Source organism: Labrus bergylta, chromosome 15 (assembly GCF_963930695.1).
Source record: "Labrus bergylta chromosome 15, fLabBer1.1, whole genome shotgun sequence".
Lineage (NCBI taxonomy): Eukaryota > Metazoa > Chordata > Actinopteri > Labriformes > Labridae > Labrus > Labrus bergylta.
Genome location: NC_089209.1, coordinates 22,877,214 through 22,891,921, shown reverse-complemented (window position 1 = coordinate 22,891,921; position 14,708 = coordinate 22,877,214). Strand labels below are relative to the sequence as shown.

The window sequence follows — 14,708 nt, the reverse complement described above, 5'->3', positions numbered from 1 at the left end:
GTTTTCAGCCACTTGCTGTTAGTTTGAAATTTGAGTCTGGAAACACCAAGCAGGCAAACTGCAGGGACTGGGTCTATTTGCTTACTTATTATTTCACTTACTTTTTGACATACCTCAAACCAGAAGCTCTTCATTTTTATACAATCCCAGACCATGTGCAGGTAGGTCCCTGTCTCAGATGAACATTTCCAGCAGGTGCCTGACTGTCTGAGGCCAACTCTGTGTAGCTTACTAGGGGTGTCTGCAGTGTACTTAATAAAAGAGTGTGGGTTTTGGCTTAATAATCATGTTTATTTGTCACGTGTAATTGAATAAGGTACAACAACAATACAAGGTACAATAATAATTAGATGCAGTGAAAACGTTTACAGATGTTACATCACGATCTTACCTCATGCTTTACTTTTAACTGTCATTGAAATCTTTTAGTTTGTCAGATGGATTTTTTTCTTAGAAAAGTTATAAACTAATACTCTACAGATTGACCCACATACATATTGTCTAATTCACACATTGTACACTTCCTCCTGCATAAACTCAATTAAAACTTTCCTTCCTTCAGTCTTATTCCACATCTGCTTGATAGCTTCTGTTGTGGTGTCCTTCATTTGTTTTCTCATTCTGGGAATCAGCAGGGCATCCTGAATCTCCTGTGGCACCATAATGACTCCCGTCCCATCCATGAGAGACATGGAGGATCTCTGCATCTTCTTCCATGGGATTGTCCGGGGTCTGGCTTTTTTGAGTCTGAGAGAAATGCAGAGAGCACAAAATGAATAACAACCCATAGATCTTAACACTGCGCTGTAAACAAATTTGGCAATTATGTGTTCATGCCCATCCAAGAGTTCTCTGTATAAATATGTTTTGAACAGTATGCTTGTCATGTCTTGGCCTTTACGTTACCTTGTGGTTATGATCATGATGATCTATGGCGTACTGGTATTTGGCTGCATTCAGTCCTAGGGCGGCAGCTAGCCTTTCTCCTAGGAAGTCACAAGCTCATTTGGGAAAACAACAATGTTACTCAGTGAGGCGCTCTTCATAACTAAAATGATATGCAGTATTATTCTGTACCCATTTAATTGGTTTTCTCATTACGTACTCATTAGTGAAATCCTCCCAACAAGAATGGCCACCTTCTTGAATGAAAATCTAGCCTGGTGAAAAAGAGTTTGAAATAAACATGACTGCAACTTATCACAGGATCAGAGAGCTGTCACCCTGAAGAAACTCTAAAACACTAACAAGACTGTCAGGAACAGTTCAAATTTAATAAGCACAGAAAAATACTGTGCATGTAAATCATGCTATCTATTTATTCTAATTGATTTGATAAAATTCACTCTTTTTCATGTTTAATGTATTACTTCACAGAGGCCCAGTCCACAGCCTCTATATCAGAATCAGAAATACTTTAGTAATTTAATAATTAAAAAAAGGGGGAATACACAGTCATTACAGTTGCTCTTACACAAAATATAGGCGTCGAAATATTAAAAAAAAGAAAATAGGAAGGCTAGTGTTAATAAGATATAAAGCAATACGTTTTAAGATGTTTTAAGAGGTAATGTAAAACAGGAAACAGATTCCTGGTAGGTGTCGGGTGCCCACACAGTAGGCCTACTTGGTGATTAAAACTGATTCTGATCATAATTTAGATGTAAATATCCAGAAAGACATTGCTCATTATTACAGTGTCCCACCCTTTCTGTAGGTTCTTTAAACGGACATCCTTCTGGTGCCTGCTCCTCCTCCTCTTCCTCCTCGCTGTCTTCCTCCTCTATAGTTTCACCACTAGAAAAGTGGATAATCCTTTTCTGAGGACATGACAGAGAGTAGTGATGTCTGAAGGCATGCTGACTGGGTTTTTTTTTTTACATGCATTTCTGTTTGAATGCTCTCTCATTGATCTTACACGTTTTCTTCAAGGCTACACAAGTTGTCGAAAGTAAAGTTTACTACTGTTCCTGAACACAACGTAAGCTAACGTTACAACATTAACACACTTACTTCCTGGTTGCTGGCGTTCATTCTCCAAACTCAAAGTCTTTGTTTAAATCACTCAAACTCGCCGCCGTACTGTTTGGGTGAGAAATGTTTTGAAGTATGAGACAGTGGAAAGAGTCGTGCAAAACAAGAAGTGACAGAGAGACACTGTGAGAGTCTGAAGGGGCTGGACTTAAAGTTCGTCAACGTACACACTTAACACACCTGCTGCAGGTCTATGAAGTAGGATGTGTCCAAGCAGTCAAAACTGTCATATCCTCATTCCTCAGGACCTCCAGATGGCATAGACCTGTTTCCACAGGGTAATAAGTACGAGCTATGACCATTCACATTTATTTGTAACATTTTGGAGGATTACTGCCTACTGTGTCCAGTGGCGTAGCCAGACTTTAATAACTGGGGTGGCAGAACCGAGCCTGACTTCAGCAGGGGTCGCCGGAAGTGTTAGGAACGCATACATTAACATGAATGAAAAGCATCTATTTCCCCTTTTTATCTCCACAATAAAGAGGCAACATTAGCATTAGTTATTCTAACCTGGTGGTGTAGCTTCAGCACCCTCCAACAACACCTCAACGAAAATCGCGACCCAAATTTCAGATTTGTTTTCAACCAATCAGATGAAACATCGTGCCATTTTATTACAAAGCATGTGACAGAACAGAGAAATTGAACTAAACAAATATTTAAAAGGTGCTTCAGATCATTTTTTTTACACACATTTCAGCTTCCCATGTTTAAAGTCACATTTAAAATACTTTCCAATAAATTGGGCTACAATGAAATGCAAAGGAAGCAGCCCAAAAAAATAGAGCTGATCAAAAGTCCCGCCTCTGACAAGTAAAACAGTCAATCATAGTTCAGAATTTACGGGTGGCCAATCAGATTCCCTCCCTGGTTGCTCCCCTGACTGTGTCTTTGAAATATGTAACCTAAGAATGGAGTTTTATAGGTTACATAATAGTGCATGGCAAACATTGTACCTGGTGGATATGATTACTTGAGTGAAATTAAGTTACAGGATTGTACGCTGTGCTGTGCTGACACACTTTTAGTTAACTGTTTTCTAGGAGAGGATGAAGGACAAGCATTGGTCTATTTTCTGCGATGCTTTTCCAGTCATGAACTTCATGATCCTTTGTAATCCTACCGAATCACTCTGAGATCCCCGCACATTAGCACGTTCACTTGTTTTACACTTATATTTAGTATGAAACTTGTCTGTTTTTCATCAGAGTAAGCTACGTTTAATACATATCCAGTGGTGTACATGAGTGAGAAGTATGTAATAGGTTTATGCAAGTGTTCAGCAACTTTATTTTATTGAGCAGGCCGACTATTTACAAAATGGGCAACATCTGTGAAGCGACTGGAGCAGCTCTTCAGCAGCAGAACATTCAATCTCAGACCCCACTGTTCACATATTTCAATCCATAGAATTTGATTATGCTCATTCCCCATTAACTGTGTTCAAGGAAAGGGATAACACTTCATGTTAATACATTACGTACCAGCAAAACCTCCAATGAATCAGTGGGTTATACAGGATATATCCACTGAAACGCCAAATCAAATCAACACCAAACTTGACTTGAGTTACACAGGATTGTATACTATTGTCTTGTGTTTAGTGTTCAACTACAAATGTGAAGAATGATTAAAATAAATTTAAGAAGTACTATCAGATATATATCTCTAAAATAAACAAAAAGAATGATTCAGCCTTATAAACGTGTACGTTTTTCTTAAATGAAGAGTATAATTAGAAAAACAATAGCTACATCATATCATGTACAAAAAGAGATACAGTTTAAACTCATGTTTCCTAAATCAAATGCTGACTGTGAACAAACTAAATGCACCAGCAATGGAGGAATGCAGTATTAGTGCTTTGTCTGTTCACTGTTGATCAGTTTACAACAGGCATGTGCATCCAGTGAGCAAGTTCTTATCAAATCATCATCTTACAGTATTCAGCACGAGGCTGACAAAGGAAAATCAACTTCCAACATCTTTTTAATTCTGAATGTGTGCGTCAGTATTTGATGAGGCCCAAAGAAATTCCACATAAATATCCCTTATTTATATTTCAAGAGGATGCATGTTTTGAAGATCGATATTTCAGGGTTAATGTTTTAATTAATATTTCATGGACAGATTGTCATTGTTTAAGTCATTTTATAATGACTTCAGAGCACTTAAAGGAAGAATGTGCTGCTTTTTGATCCAATAGATGTCGCCCTTGAGCACCAGCATGAAACTAAAACAAAGTGCTGTTTGGCCACAGCTCAGCCATACTGAAGCCCATCGACACACCTCCAACCTCCCTCACCTCAGTGTGCACAGGAGAGAACTGTCCTTGGCTCGAGCTGCAATTGCCTGTGTCCTGCATTGTGCTGTTAGCGGGCTAATGTTAGCACACTTTAGTTAGCTCGTAGCTGCAGACTGAATGTAAATCTACACAGAATGACCGTGATCTAAAACGCTTATGTGACATCAAAGGCTTTGTTGTTCTTCTTTTCTGTAGTCCTTGACTTAAACAGCTTTTATAAGCAAGAGGAGGAGGCGTCCATGTAAACCCGATGCAAACATGGCTCCAAAAGCAACAACACAGCCAGCGGGACTCGCCCACACTCACTCATTGACAGTAATGACTCAGAGAGATATTTACATAGCAGGCTATATAACTGAGTTCTGTGGTATATATATATACAAGTAAAATGTTGCACATTCTTCCTTTAACTGCAAAATGTAATAAAATAACAGACGCTTCTTTAAGGGGCCACAGTGAACAGGATTGCAATGCCGACTTGTGTACTATTAATAGATCTACACTCCATATAATGTCTCCTTAAAAAGTCCTTATTTGAAGTCATTACTTTAAGCTAACTTGTAATTACTTACAATAACCTTAAAGAACGTTCCATCCTATAAATGTTATAAGTTTACTTTATGAAAAGCTCTTTGGAGGCTTTTACTGGTTTTGGCATAGATGCAAAGATTATTGTTGTAATACCCAAATACAATACACATATTTCAGCATAAATGTAAAACAGCATGGATTTATATTACAAAAAAGACTGTTTTTTCCTATGGAGCTTTACATGAACATAACAAAATATGGATGTCATCATTACAAGAGACGATGCTGAAGCATGAGGCTTAAAAGTGTGGAAGGTTTAGGAGACCACACAGCCTGTGTCCTTCTGAGGCTTCAAATCAGGCTCCTTCACTGGTTTCACCTCCTCCTCCTTTGGTTTGGCCTGAAGTCACATAAACAATAACTCAAGTGTTCATCAGGTCATTGTTTATACAGTAATCTGGACAGTTTTAGGAAATAACTTTTAGTACCTTGTCATTTTTGGCTCCCTTAGTCAGGTCAAAGGTGGCGTAGACCTCAGGAGTGCACTGCTCGCTGAGGGGCGGGAGCTCAAAGAGGATCGGCTCGGCCAGGCCATAACTCGCCTTCAGCTCCAGCTGGGGGGCCTCAGCGGGGACCTTGTGGAAGTATCTGAAGATAAATGTCGAAGAGTAGATGTTTAAGTTTTAGCGACACCACAGACGCTATGTGATGCAGCTAAATCAAAACAAAGATAATCGCAAACAAATATGGTAGAAATGAGAAAGACTAGAAATGCACCAATGACTTTTGTCTAAAGATAAGAGTCCTAAATAAAATATCGGCTTATTCAAAAATGAAGCTGCTCAACCATCACTCATGGGCCTGTCCTCTGCCTGTATTTGAATGTTTTTATTGACTCAACTCACCTGCTTGCTGTCATTGTCTGGGGGAAACACAACCAGTCCCCACCCAGAAACATCCCGACTCAACCAAAACAAATCGAAACATCAAAATCCGGGCAGAGGACAGGATCTCTGCAGACACAGTCACCACAACATGTATGGGGCCCCGAAGTGATGATTGAGTGGCATTACCTTTGTATAAATCTATTTTTGAATTTTGTAGGACAAAGCTACTGACTCTATCTTTAATCCGTAAACTCACAGCTTCAAAACGCTGCAGCCGTTCTCAGCCATTGTTCAACCATTGCTGTATGTCTGTATGGAATGTTCTCTCACATCTGAACTTGTGTAAACTCATAAATGAGTCCACTTAAGAATGACAGTGTAGAATACAGATGTTTCAACTTCAGAAGAGCAATGTATGTTCAGAATCTGAGTGTCCATGCGTGCATGTCTTGTGTGTATGTGTAACTCCCAAACTGACTCACATAAAGCCATTTTCTCTCTGGCACTTCTCCAGAGTGTTTCTAATGAGGCCGCCTAGTTTGAGAAAGAACAGCTGCTCCGATGGTTTAGCAGTGGTGCCGGGGCCTTTGGTCTGACGATACTCTTTGCAAAGAGCCTCAGCACGGGAGTAACCTAAACACAGAAGTCTTAATGTTAATATGAAAAGAAATCCAGCCTATTAAAATAAATAATTAAAGCTCCAGAATGTAAGATATCTACTGAATTAAATTCTAAAATCACCTTACTGTATCATCAGACATTAAGGAAACATGCTATGTTTAGATTCTGATCTTGAATGGTCTGCTTTTGTTTGGACAAGAGAAGGTAGGCGGTTTTACGGCACCCTCACACGGTTGTTTTGGACGCCCCTCGGTTTGCCAAACAAACAGCAAACCAACAGGTGTTGCAGCGATGGTTCAGATAGAACTGTTTCTACCCGACCTAAAGGCCTCTGCATTTTTAAAATAAGCTCAAAATGTGGTAAAATTTCGGTAAATATTGGAGTTGCTTTTTTTTTTTTTTAAATGGAGAGAGGTTAGAACCCAGAAAGTTTTCAAAACCGATGCAGAGCTGGCTAAACACTGAAGCTTCAGTGTACGCGACATGGCAACCTGCGTGCACATCAACTCTAGGGAGGAGGGGACGGTGGAGACAGCTCTATTTAATATTGGATATATGGACTGCAGTACCCATTTTAAACACTAGGTGTCAGAGTTAACACGCTCCTTTACATGGGTTTGAAATGTACTGCATTGGCCAAATGCCCTGAATGACTGTGACAGTGACACTCTTTCTTCTTCACCAATTGATGTCAAGCTAAATATTCCACTAGTGTCCCAGTCTTGGGTTCAAGTGGAGTAGAAGATTAAAATATGACATTTTAAATTTGTCTCAAGGCTATCTTGAATAGTTTGGGGATTAAAGTGACTAAACTCTATATAAGAGGAGAACACTGAAAATATGACACTAGATTAAAAACACATACAAATACATCAACCAGGTTTTTGATTGAAAAACATTTCTGGTGCAATAGAAAATGAAATAAATAAAATGTGTTAAAACTCAAGATGAAGAAGAAAAACATACACTTTTCTGCCTCCTGGAGAGACCGTATCGCTTCTCCACACTTGTCACTCGCCAGCAGTGTCTGTCCATGGTAGCAGTAAGCCTAGAAGGAGAATTACAAAAATGAATGAGCTTAACAAGGAGCTTTATTAGTAATTTTTTATCCATCTTTGTGTCCTTTTCATCAATGAGAGTAATGTGAACTGATTAAAGAGATGCAGAAACTTACATAGGCCATGTAAAAGTGCTGCTTCAGCTGAAGATACTTCCTCCATTTGCTGCTGCACTCAGGCTCCAAGGTGTTCAGTGTGTGATCTGCAGACAGACATACTGCATCGTCACACTTTTCTCATCTATTTATTGATAAGAAGTCTTTGGTAGACAGTAGTAGGCTCTGTTTTGAGGGGCAGACAGGCAAGCTAAGCCCTGTACTCAGTACAAGTTATCACTGTATTTAAATGTTTTCATCGCTGTAACTCACAGTCAGACAGCTCATTTATGTATTCAGCACAGTCTTTCTTAATGGATGGGTAAAGATGTTCCCGTAAGTATCCCATTGGCTTCTTCCGCATTGGGATTACATAATCATCTATATAAAAAATGTGTGCTGCGTGTGCCAAGTGTTTGCAGGGGGTTGTTGATGTTTAAAGCCGTCTGAGGAAACTGGAATCTAAATGGTGACTAGAGAGGTCATTTTTGAAGAGAAGTGTAAAGAGAAGTGAAGTTTGATGTCAGTCTGACTATACTAAAGAAATGTCAACCCAAACAGCTGCTCTGTCAAATATAGTGGAGTTAAATGCAATATAATGTTCATATTAAAGATCACTGAAGATCTACAGTGAAGGGCTCTCTGACAGCAAGGTAACGCCTGATAATACTTTACAGAAAGCGTACAAACACTTAAACTGATATTTCAGTCATTCAGTGTATGCTAAATTATGTACTGCTGCTTCCACTACTACATTATTTAACTCACCAACCAGCCACCTCCATATCCTCCATCTACATTTTTTATTTTACATACTTTACACTCTGTTGCTTCTCACACATATAGGCCTGAATTACATACATGTATTTATTAACAGGGAGCGCACCAAAGCTAGTGGGGGTTTGGTGCTTTGGTAAAGGGCACCTCAGCAATGCTAAGGAAGTGACCAACTTCCATACTCTAACCATACTGTAAAGTCCGCACTGACTTCCATACTGTAGCGTCCACACCTGGACTTGAACCGGCAACCCTTCGGTTCCCAACCCAAGTCCCTACAGACTATCGACTGCCACCCCAAATAATATAATGACTTTTGATAAGTACTTCACTTAAAAATGTCTTTGAAAACCTATGAAATAAATCTGTCAATAAAGTGAAAATGATGGTCATATGAATAAAATGTACACACATGGAAAGCAGCACTAGTTTGAAGCCATCCAGGCACAATGAGGATACACAGAGACCTTCAGACTTTGGGGCTCAAAGGGCTGCCACATCCTGAAACCCTTTTGGTATAATAATTTCTCCTGGCCTGCTTGAAGTATAACACAATATTTGATACAAACCTACCTTTATGTTGAGAATGAAAACAACTACTCAAACTGAATGAGCTCTATAGTTCTTTAGATACTTCAAAACAAGGTGTGATAAAACACTGACCAGCTTTTTGATAGAAGTTTGCCGTCTCAAAGGACAGCGCTGCGATGAGGGTGGCATTGTGCTTCAGTTCGATAGCTCTCGCAATTGTCACTGAATAAAAGAAAACAGAGAGAGGTGCGATGCAAATGGTTGCAAATGAATAACATTTGGTTGTGTGAATAGTAACGGACAGTATGTGCTGTCACTGCACTCTTAACCCGGTCAATAAAGACATTGCTTGACTTTTTTTAAAGGTACAGGTCCTCATCAGTTATTCTGTGTGTTTTCGGATATCAAGAAAGATTCAACATTAAAAATAACAATTCAACTTAAGAGGCTTTTTTTATTCTGTTAGTTCATACTGCAATGTAACTTCTTCTATATGAACATAACTGAAGTATTTATTTCACATGACAGGGATAATAACAGCTTGTTAAGAATAAGGACATTTAAAGAACTTTATTTTGGTGCATAGTTCAGGCCTAGAGCTTCTTTACCTTCTTGTGCCTCTGCTTGGCACTGGATGATATATGTGTCAATCACTCTGGTTTCCAAGTCCCGACCCTTTTCAGCGGGGGTGATGAGACGAGGGATGCTGACCTCCTATAGTCAAAATGATAACATTTTGTATGGATTATTATTTAAATAATACATTTGTCCCTTTGTGTTTGAGATATTATATCATCTGAATGAAGACTGTGTGCTGCAGTGAAGTAAGGGAAGGATCGTAAGAATAATCCCTTCGTTACACTGAGTTTATTTTATGTTAGGGCTGTTAATAAAATTAATTGTTTTTTAAATGCTTTAATCCAATCGTTAATCGCGCTTAATCTTATTTTTTATCCCGTTTGAAAGTCAATTGTTTTGCTTTTTTATGTTATTATTTTGTATTTTTGAAGTGACTCAAGCTTAGGGTACTTTACCTCCTGTTTGGATACAACCCTGCTTTTATTTTGAAAGAAAATAAAGGATTTACGAAGTTTACAACATTAACTTAACCCCGGAAAAAGGGACTTGATACGGATCCAAGAGTCGAAAACACCAATGAAAAAAACAGGACACTAAAAGAGTGAAATGTTGTGATGTCCAAGTGGTTTTTGACTCATCAAATTAGCTTCTCCTTTTTTTAAAGGAAAATGAGCCGCTTAGAGGAACAGATGTGTCGTTGTTTCCCTCCAGGCAGTTGGAGTGGATCACCAGCTCAGTCTTAAAAGACGAGTCCCATCCTCTTCATTGTGAGTTTCAGCTCCTTCCCTCTGGACGAAGGCTTTCAGTTCCAAAGTGCTGAACAAAGCGCTATAGGAACAGCTTTGTCCCAGCAGCCATATTGGAGAGGATCAAGTCATAGGGTATCTGTGGGAATCATGTTTTCCCTCTTTGCTGCTTGATGTTGTCGTTGTAATTTAATGATGGCCTTGCATGGAGGCACAGAGATAGCAGGCTCGGAAGCTGTTGTCATGCTTCTTAGTGGTTCTTTATTCATTTACTATTCATGTTGGTGTTCTCAGCTCTGTAACTTTTAAAGATCAACTTGTTTTATTAATTCTACGATTGGAACCTGTGCACTTTATGCACCTCCGCACCTTTTGCCCATGTACCGTTCATTTGCACTTTGTATGTTTTATGTATTGTCTGTGTTGTATTAAGTGACTCTCCCTGAAACCTAATTTGCCTACGGGTACAAATAAAGTAACCTGAACCTAAACTTGATCACTACGCTGCTGTCTGTGTGGCGGGTTAACGACGGTGCGCCTAAGGGGACACACAACATGCAATTTAAAATATGAATGCATTCATTTCAAACCTTAATTGCATCGCAATTAACACCTTAACGCTGGCAGCGCTGGTTTGTATAGATAACATAGAAATATAACAATCAGGATATTGTAGTTTGATACTACGATGAGCTGTGATCACAGTCATCCAAGTCTAGCAGCACTATAATAACTTAAAGAAAGGTGGTATGTGTGCTGCTCACCTTGAGGTATTTGAATATACCCGCAGCAGCTTTAAGGCTCCGGTGAACATCTTTTGCTTCAGTTTCGGAAACGCTATTGAACAGGAAAACATGACAGGGAAAAATATTTGATTAAGTATCAAAGCATTGGGCTATAAGTGACTGTTTGCGCACAAATAAATTACAACAAGCCAAAAAACACTTACTTTTCCTTTCCTGCGAGTCTGGAGGCAAACTTTGTGTACCACACGGCTACATTGAAGGCCATGGAGACCAGTTCAAAGACTACATCCTGCTGAGCACTGTGGAAGGAGCATTGAGTTGTATTTACTGGTATAAGCTTGGTAAATGATAAATTCACTTTTTTTTTCTCGTCTTCTGACTACTCAAAGCACTTCTACACATCAGGTCACACCAACACATTCACACAGTGATGGCAGAGGCTGCTAAGTGAAGTGGCCATCAGTATTAACTAATCCCATTCATACACAGTTATACACCGCAGACAAGCAGCGGGAGAACCTTGGGGTTAAGTGTCTTGCACAAGGTCAAATCGGATTTGATATTTAGAGTTTAAAATCTTGACGATAACGTCATGAAAGAGTCTGGCAGAAAACGTGTGTGACTTTAATCATGACGGAGACGAGGGAGGACAGTGATAAGTGTAGTAATGGTGATGCGGCGGCGGGGGGCAACCTGTACTGTATACTCATAGTTACAATCTGACCTCCAGCTCTTACTGAAGAACACACAACCCATGTTGTCCATGTCTCCCCAGACATTTATTCACCCAAAACTTACATCTTACATTTTGTAAAATGTTTTTTTTACACTCTGCACAAAGCATTATATTTGTAAATTTACCCGCCTGCTTCATTGTTTACGTGAGGTCACGTGAGGTGGTACGTTCCTCCGTCGGGCACGATAATCTTAAGGATATCCTGTAGTCTGTGATGTGTCAAGATTTTCATATCTTGTAGTGTGAGCATGTTTTAGATTATGGAAGAGAATATGTTTTAGGATTCCCCTCATGTGTGAGACCTCATTTTGAAAGTCCTGCAGTGTGAGCCGGGCTTTACTTTAAAACTAAGAGGAGATATAGCTCAACAACAACAGCTGAATACTTGATGGGGACAATAGAAGCAGTAACTAAAGTGGTGCAGTATAAGTTACTAAATGCTTGTCTGAATAAAAATAAAAAAATCACCTGCATCATGAAGGTATTACAGGAACCTACGGGCCGCAAAGACAAGGGGAGGCACTCAGACACTGGGACCAACGGCTTGGGAAGCACGGTCACCTCGTGTTTTAAAACAACAGTCAATAGATTTTGGTCAGAAGTTCTGAGTGGCTGATTGGTGGGAAAGTAAGTACTGGGGTGTTAGACCATGTTGGGCTCTAAAAGTTAGCACAATGATTTTAGTTTGCGTGATGTGTGATCTCTTGTTATTTCCTGATAAAAGCTGAGCTGCTGCTGGGTTTTGGACAGTCCGGGTTAAAGGACAGCACTGATGTTAAATGTTTAGATTGCCACGCTTGTCAAGAGTAAGGATAAAAATTATAGTTGTAGGTTTTTTAAGATTGTAGTGTTCACATCTGTTCATAAATAATCATTCCATATTCATAAATACTTACAGAACAACAAATATGAATTACATGTTTTTTTAGAGGTGGTTAATGACCTTCTGGAAAGCACAGTTTACGTAAGCCCTCCTTTGCTCTATTACTGTTACCCAAACATTTGCCATGCAGCAGTGCAGTATTGGACTTTTATTGTTTTGTTTTTACCTTGGTGCGTTTCCTTGTAAGGTGTCAGTCCACTTGAAGTTCTGGATGAATCTCATCTTGTTCTCCTGTGTGGTTCCATCCAAAGGTAAGAGAAATCCTAATGTATCACAAACCATTATTTAAAACAAGAGTAGCAGCTGGTTAGGCACAGGTCAAGAAAAAGAAAAACACATTTTGATAAATTAAAATACAATATATGAAGTTAATGTTTCCATTTCAATGTCAAGGCTAACAAAGGCTACTTTGTAGAATTTGTGGAGACCATTCTCATCACATTACTGATCACGCCCTGTACATTCAAAAGTATTGTTTCCTGATGAAGATCAGTCACACCTCTTACTCACTGAGAATCTCTGGAGTGGAAAATTCAAACACAGGCAATTTCCTGTCTTTGTGTTGTAAAATTGTATTTTAGGACAACACAAGGACATAAAGTAACAATACAATTATGTTTGTTTAATGATTGGCTGAACATCATGGTTTGTAATGTATTGTTGCCCGTCTACCCAAACAAAACAGAGCATTTTAGATAGGTTAGCAAAATGTTGAAATGTAAAAAATACCTTGAAGGAGGGAGAAGTATGCATCCGTGGCATTTTTCATCATCTCATGGTTGCAAGTGACATCAGTAAACATCTCCAGCAGCCTCGCCCTTGTTGTCCTTAGGTCACTGAATGTGTCATACAAGAAAATATGTTGGTTGTCGCAGCGTTTGGAGTACTTTTATCCAACACAGAATTGACATCTCAATAGCAAAGAGTTTACTGTGATCATGACGTAGTTAAGAAACAAAGACAATACATGTCTATTGTGTCAAAGCCACAGAGCATTACGTTGTCAGTGTATTAACTGGAGATGTGACATACTTGCATATCTTATTTGCAGCGGGACTTCCTGCCACTCCATAAAAGTTGAAGGACACGGGCGCCGTAGCCTTCAATGGGTTTCTGTGAAACCAATGTGCCATCCTGTGGAAAAAGACACACCTGCAGAGGTTAAATAATACAGGACGACAAGGTTTCTTACTATCCTTTCAATAACACATGCAATGCTCCTATGTCTTAATTAGAGCTTTGTAATTCTTTAAATTAAGGTCACAATATTCACCATTAACAAGTTGCTTATTAGAATGCTTATTATTAATTATAAAGCGCTAATTAGTACCTTATTCTACATGACCATAGTCTATAATAGACTATTAACTAAGAGTTTACAAAATACTGCTCATTGATAGGTTAGGAAGATGTTAAATATGAACTTTAATTTATAATCAATAAGCATTAATTAGGAGGGTATTAATGACCCATTAGCTATAGATTATGGTCATGTAGAATACGGTACTAACAAGCGCTTAACGATGAGTAAAAATGAATTATGTAAAGGTGAATATTACGACCTTAAGTTAAAGATTATATTTATCTATCTTCTGTGTCATCTGCTAACGTCATGTTATCGACACTGTTCAGTCAACAAGCTAGTCATCATAGTTACGTTTTCACGTTGAGAAATGAATACATTTTGCGGCGTGACTTTGGTCTATCTTTGATATTTAATCATTATTTGTTGTTGACAAAAGGACATTACGTAAGCTACCAATAGCACTAGCAAACGGCTACCGTCGGCTAAAGCTACAAACGTAAATATGAGTTATTAAAGAAAAAGGAAAAACCGAGTCAGGATATGCGTAAGTATTTTAAACAACGTAACAAACGTGAATTATTACACGTATAGCTGTTTACCTGTCGTCTTGACGCTGTAGATACGGTTTAATAGTCCGTATGGAAAGTCTGACACCGAAGACGACTTACTTCCGGAAATAAACAAGGGAGTAGTGTCTGACCAATGAGAGCAGAGGGATCCGTCACATGACGTGTGTCCGGAAATCTTCTCAGATAACTCTCAGATCAGCAACAATTTTGTTAATAGTTTAGTTTGTAAAAAAAAAAGGCCTCCACATGCCAACATATGCCATTGAATGCATTAAACAGCTTTCAGTTCAAGCACTGATGG

The 14,708-nt window shown here is 38.9% G+C and overlaps 2 protein-coding genes across 5 annotated transcripts; both read right to left on the bottom strand.

The window, feature by feature from the left end:
* Positions 1-270: 270 nt before the first annotated feature.
* On the bottom strand, positions 271-3,167 carry LOC136182711 (protein FAM177A1). Of its 4 annotated transcripts, XM_065963707.1 has the most exons (6): positions 2,215-3,167; positions 2,014-2,082; positions 1,707-1,820; positions 1,106-1,160; positions 907-1,001; positions 271-747 (listed from the first exon to the last, which is right to left on the bottom strand). In XM_065963707.1, the coding sequence occupies exons 2-6, from the start codon at positions 2,032-2,034 to the stop codon at positions 565-567; spliced, it is 468 nt and encodes a 155-aa protein (XP_065819779.1). In that variant the 5' UTR covers positions 2,035-2,082; positions 2,215-3,167; the 3' UTR covers positions 271-564. The 4 variants fall into 4 exon arrangements, with proteins under 4 accessions (XP_065819779.1, XP_065819781.1, XP_065819778.1 ...); XM_065963709.1 differs by lacking the exon at positions 1,707-1,820; XM_065963706.1 differs by lacking the exon at positions 2,215-3,167 and having other exon boundaries at positions 2,014-2,200.
* A 148-nt stretch (positions 3,168-3,315) lies between these two features.
* On the bottom strand, positions 3,316-14,561 carry brox (BRO1 domain and CAAX motif containing). The gene is made up of 13 exons (XM_020631504.3): positions 14,438-14,561; positions 13,565-13,666; positions 13,262-13,368; positions 12,699-12,795; positions 11,117-11,212; positions 10,932-11,004; positions 9,451-9,556; positions 8,975-9,064; positions 7,556-7,641; positions 7,348-7,429; positions 6,243-6,393; positions 5,362-5,521; positions 3,316-5,273 (listed from the first exon to the last, which is right to left on the bottom strand). The coding sequence occupies exons 2-13, from the start codon at positions 13,663-13,665 to the stop codon at positions 5,190-5,192; spliced, it is 1,233 nt and encodes a 410-aa protein (XP_020487160.1). The 5' UTR covers position 13,666; positions 14,438-14,561; the 3' UTR covers positions 3,316-5,189.
* Positions 14,562-14,708: the final 147 nt, after the last annotated feature.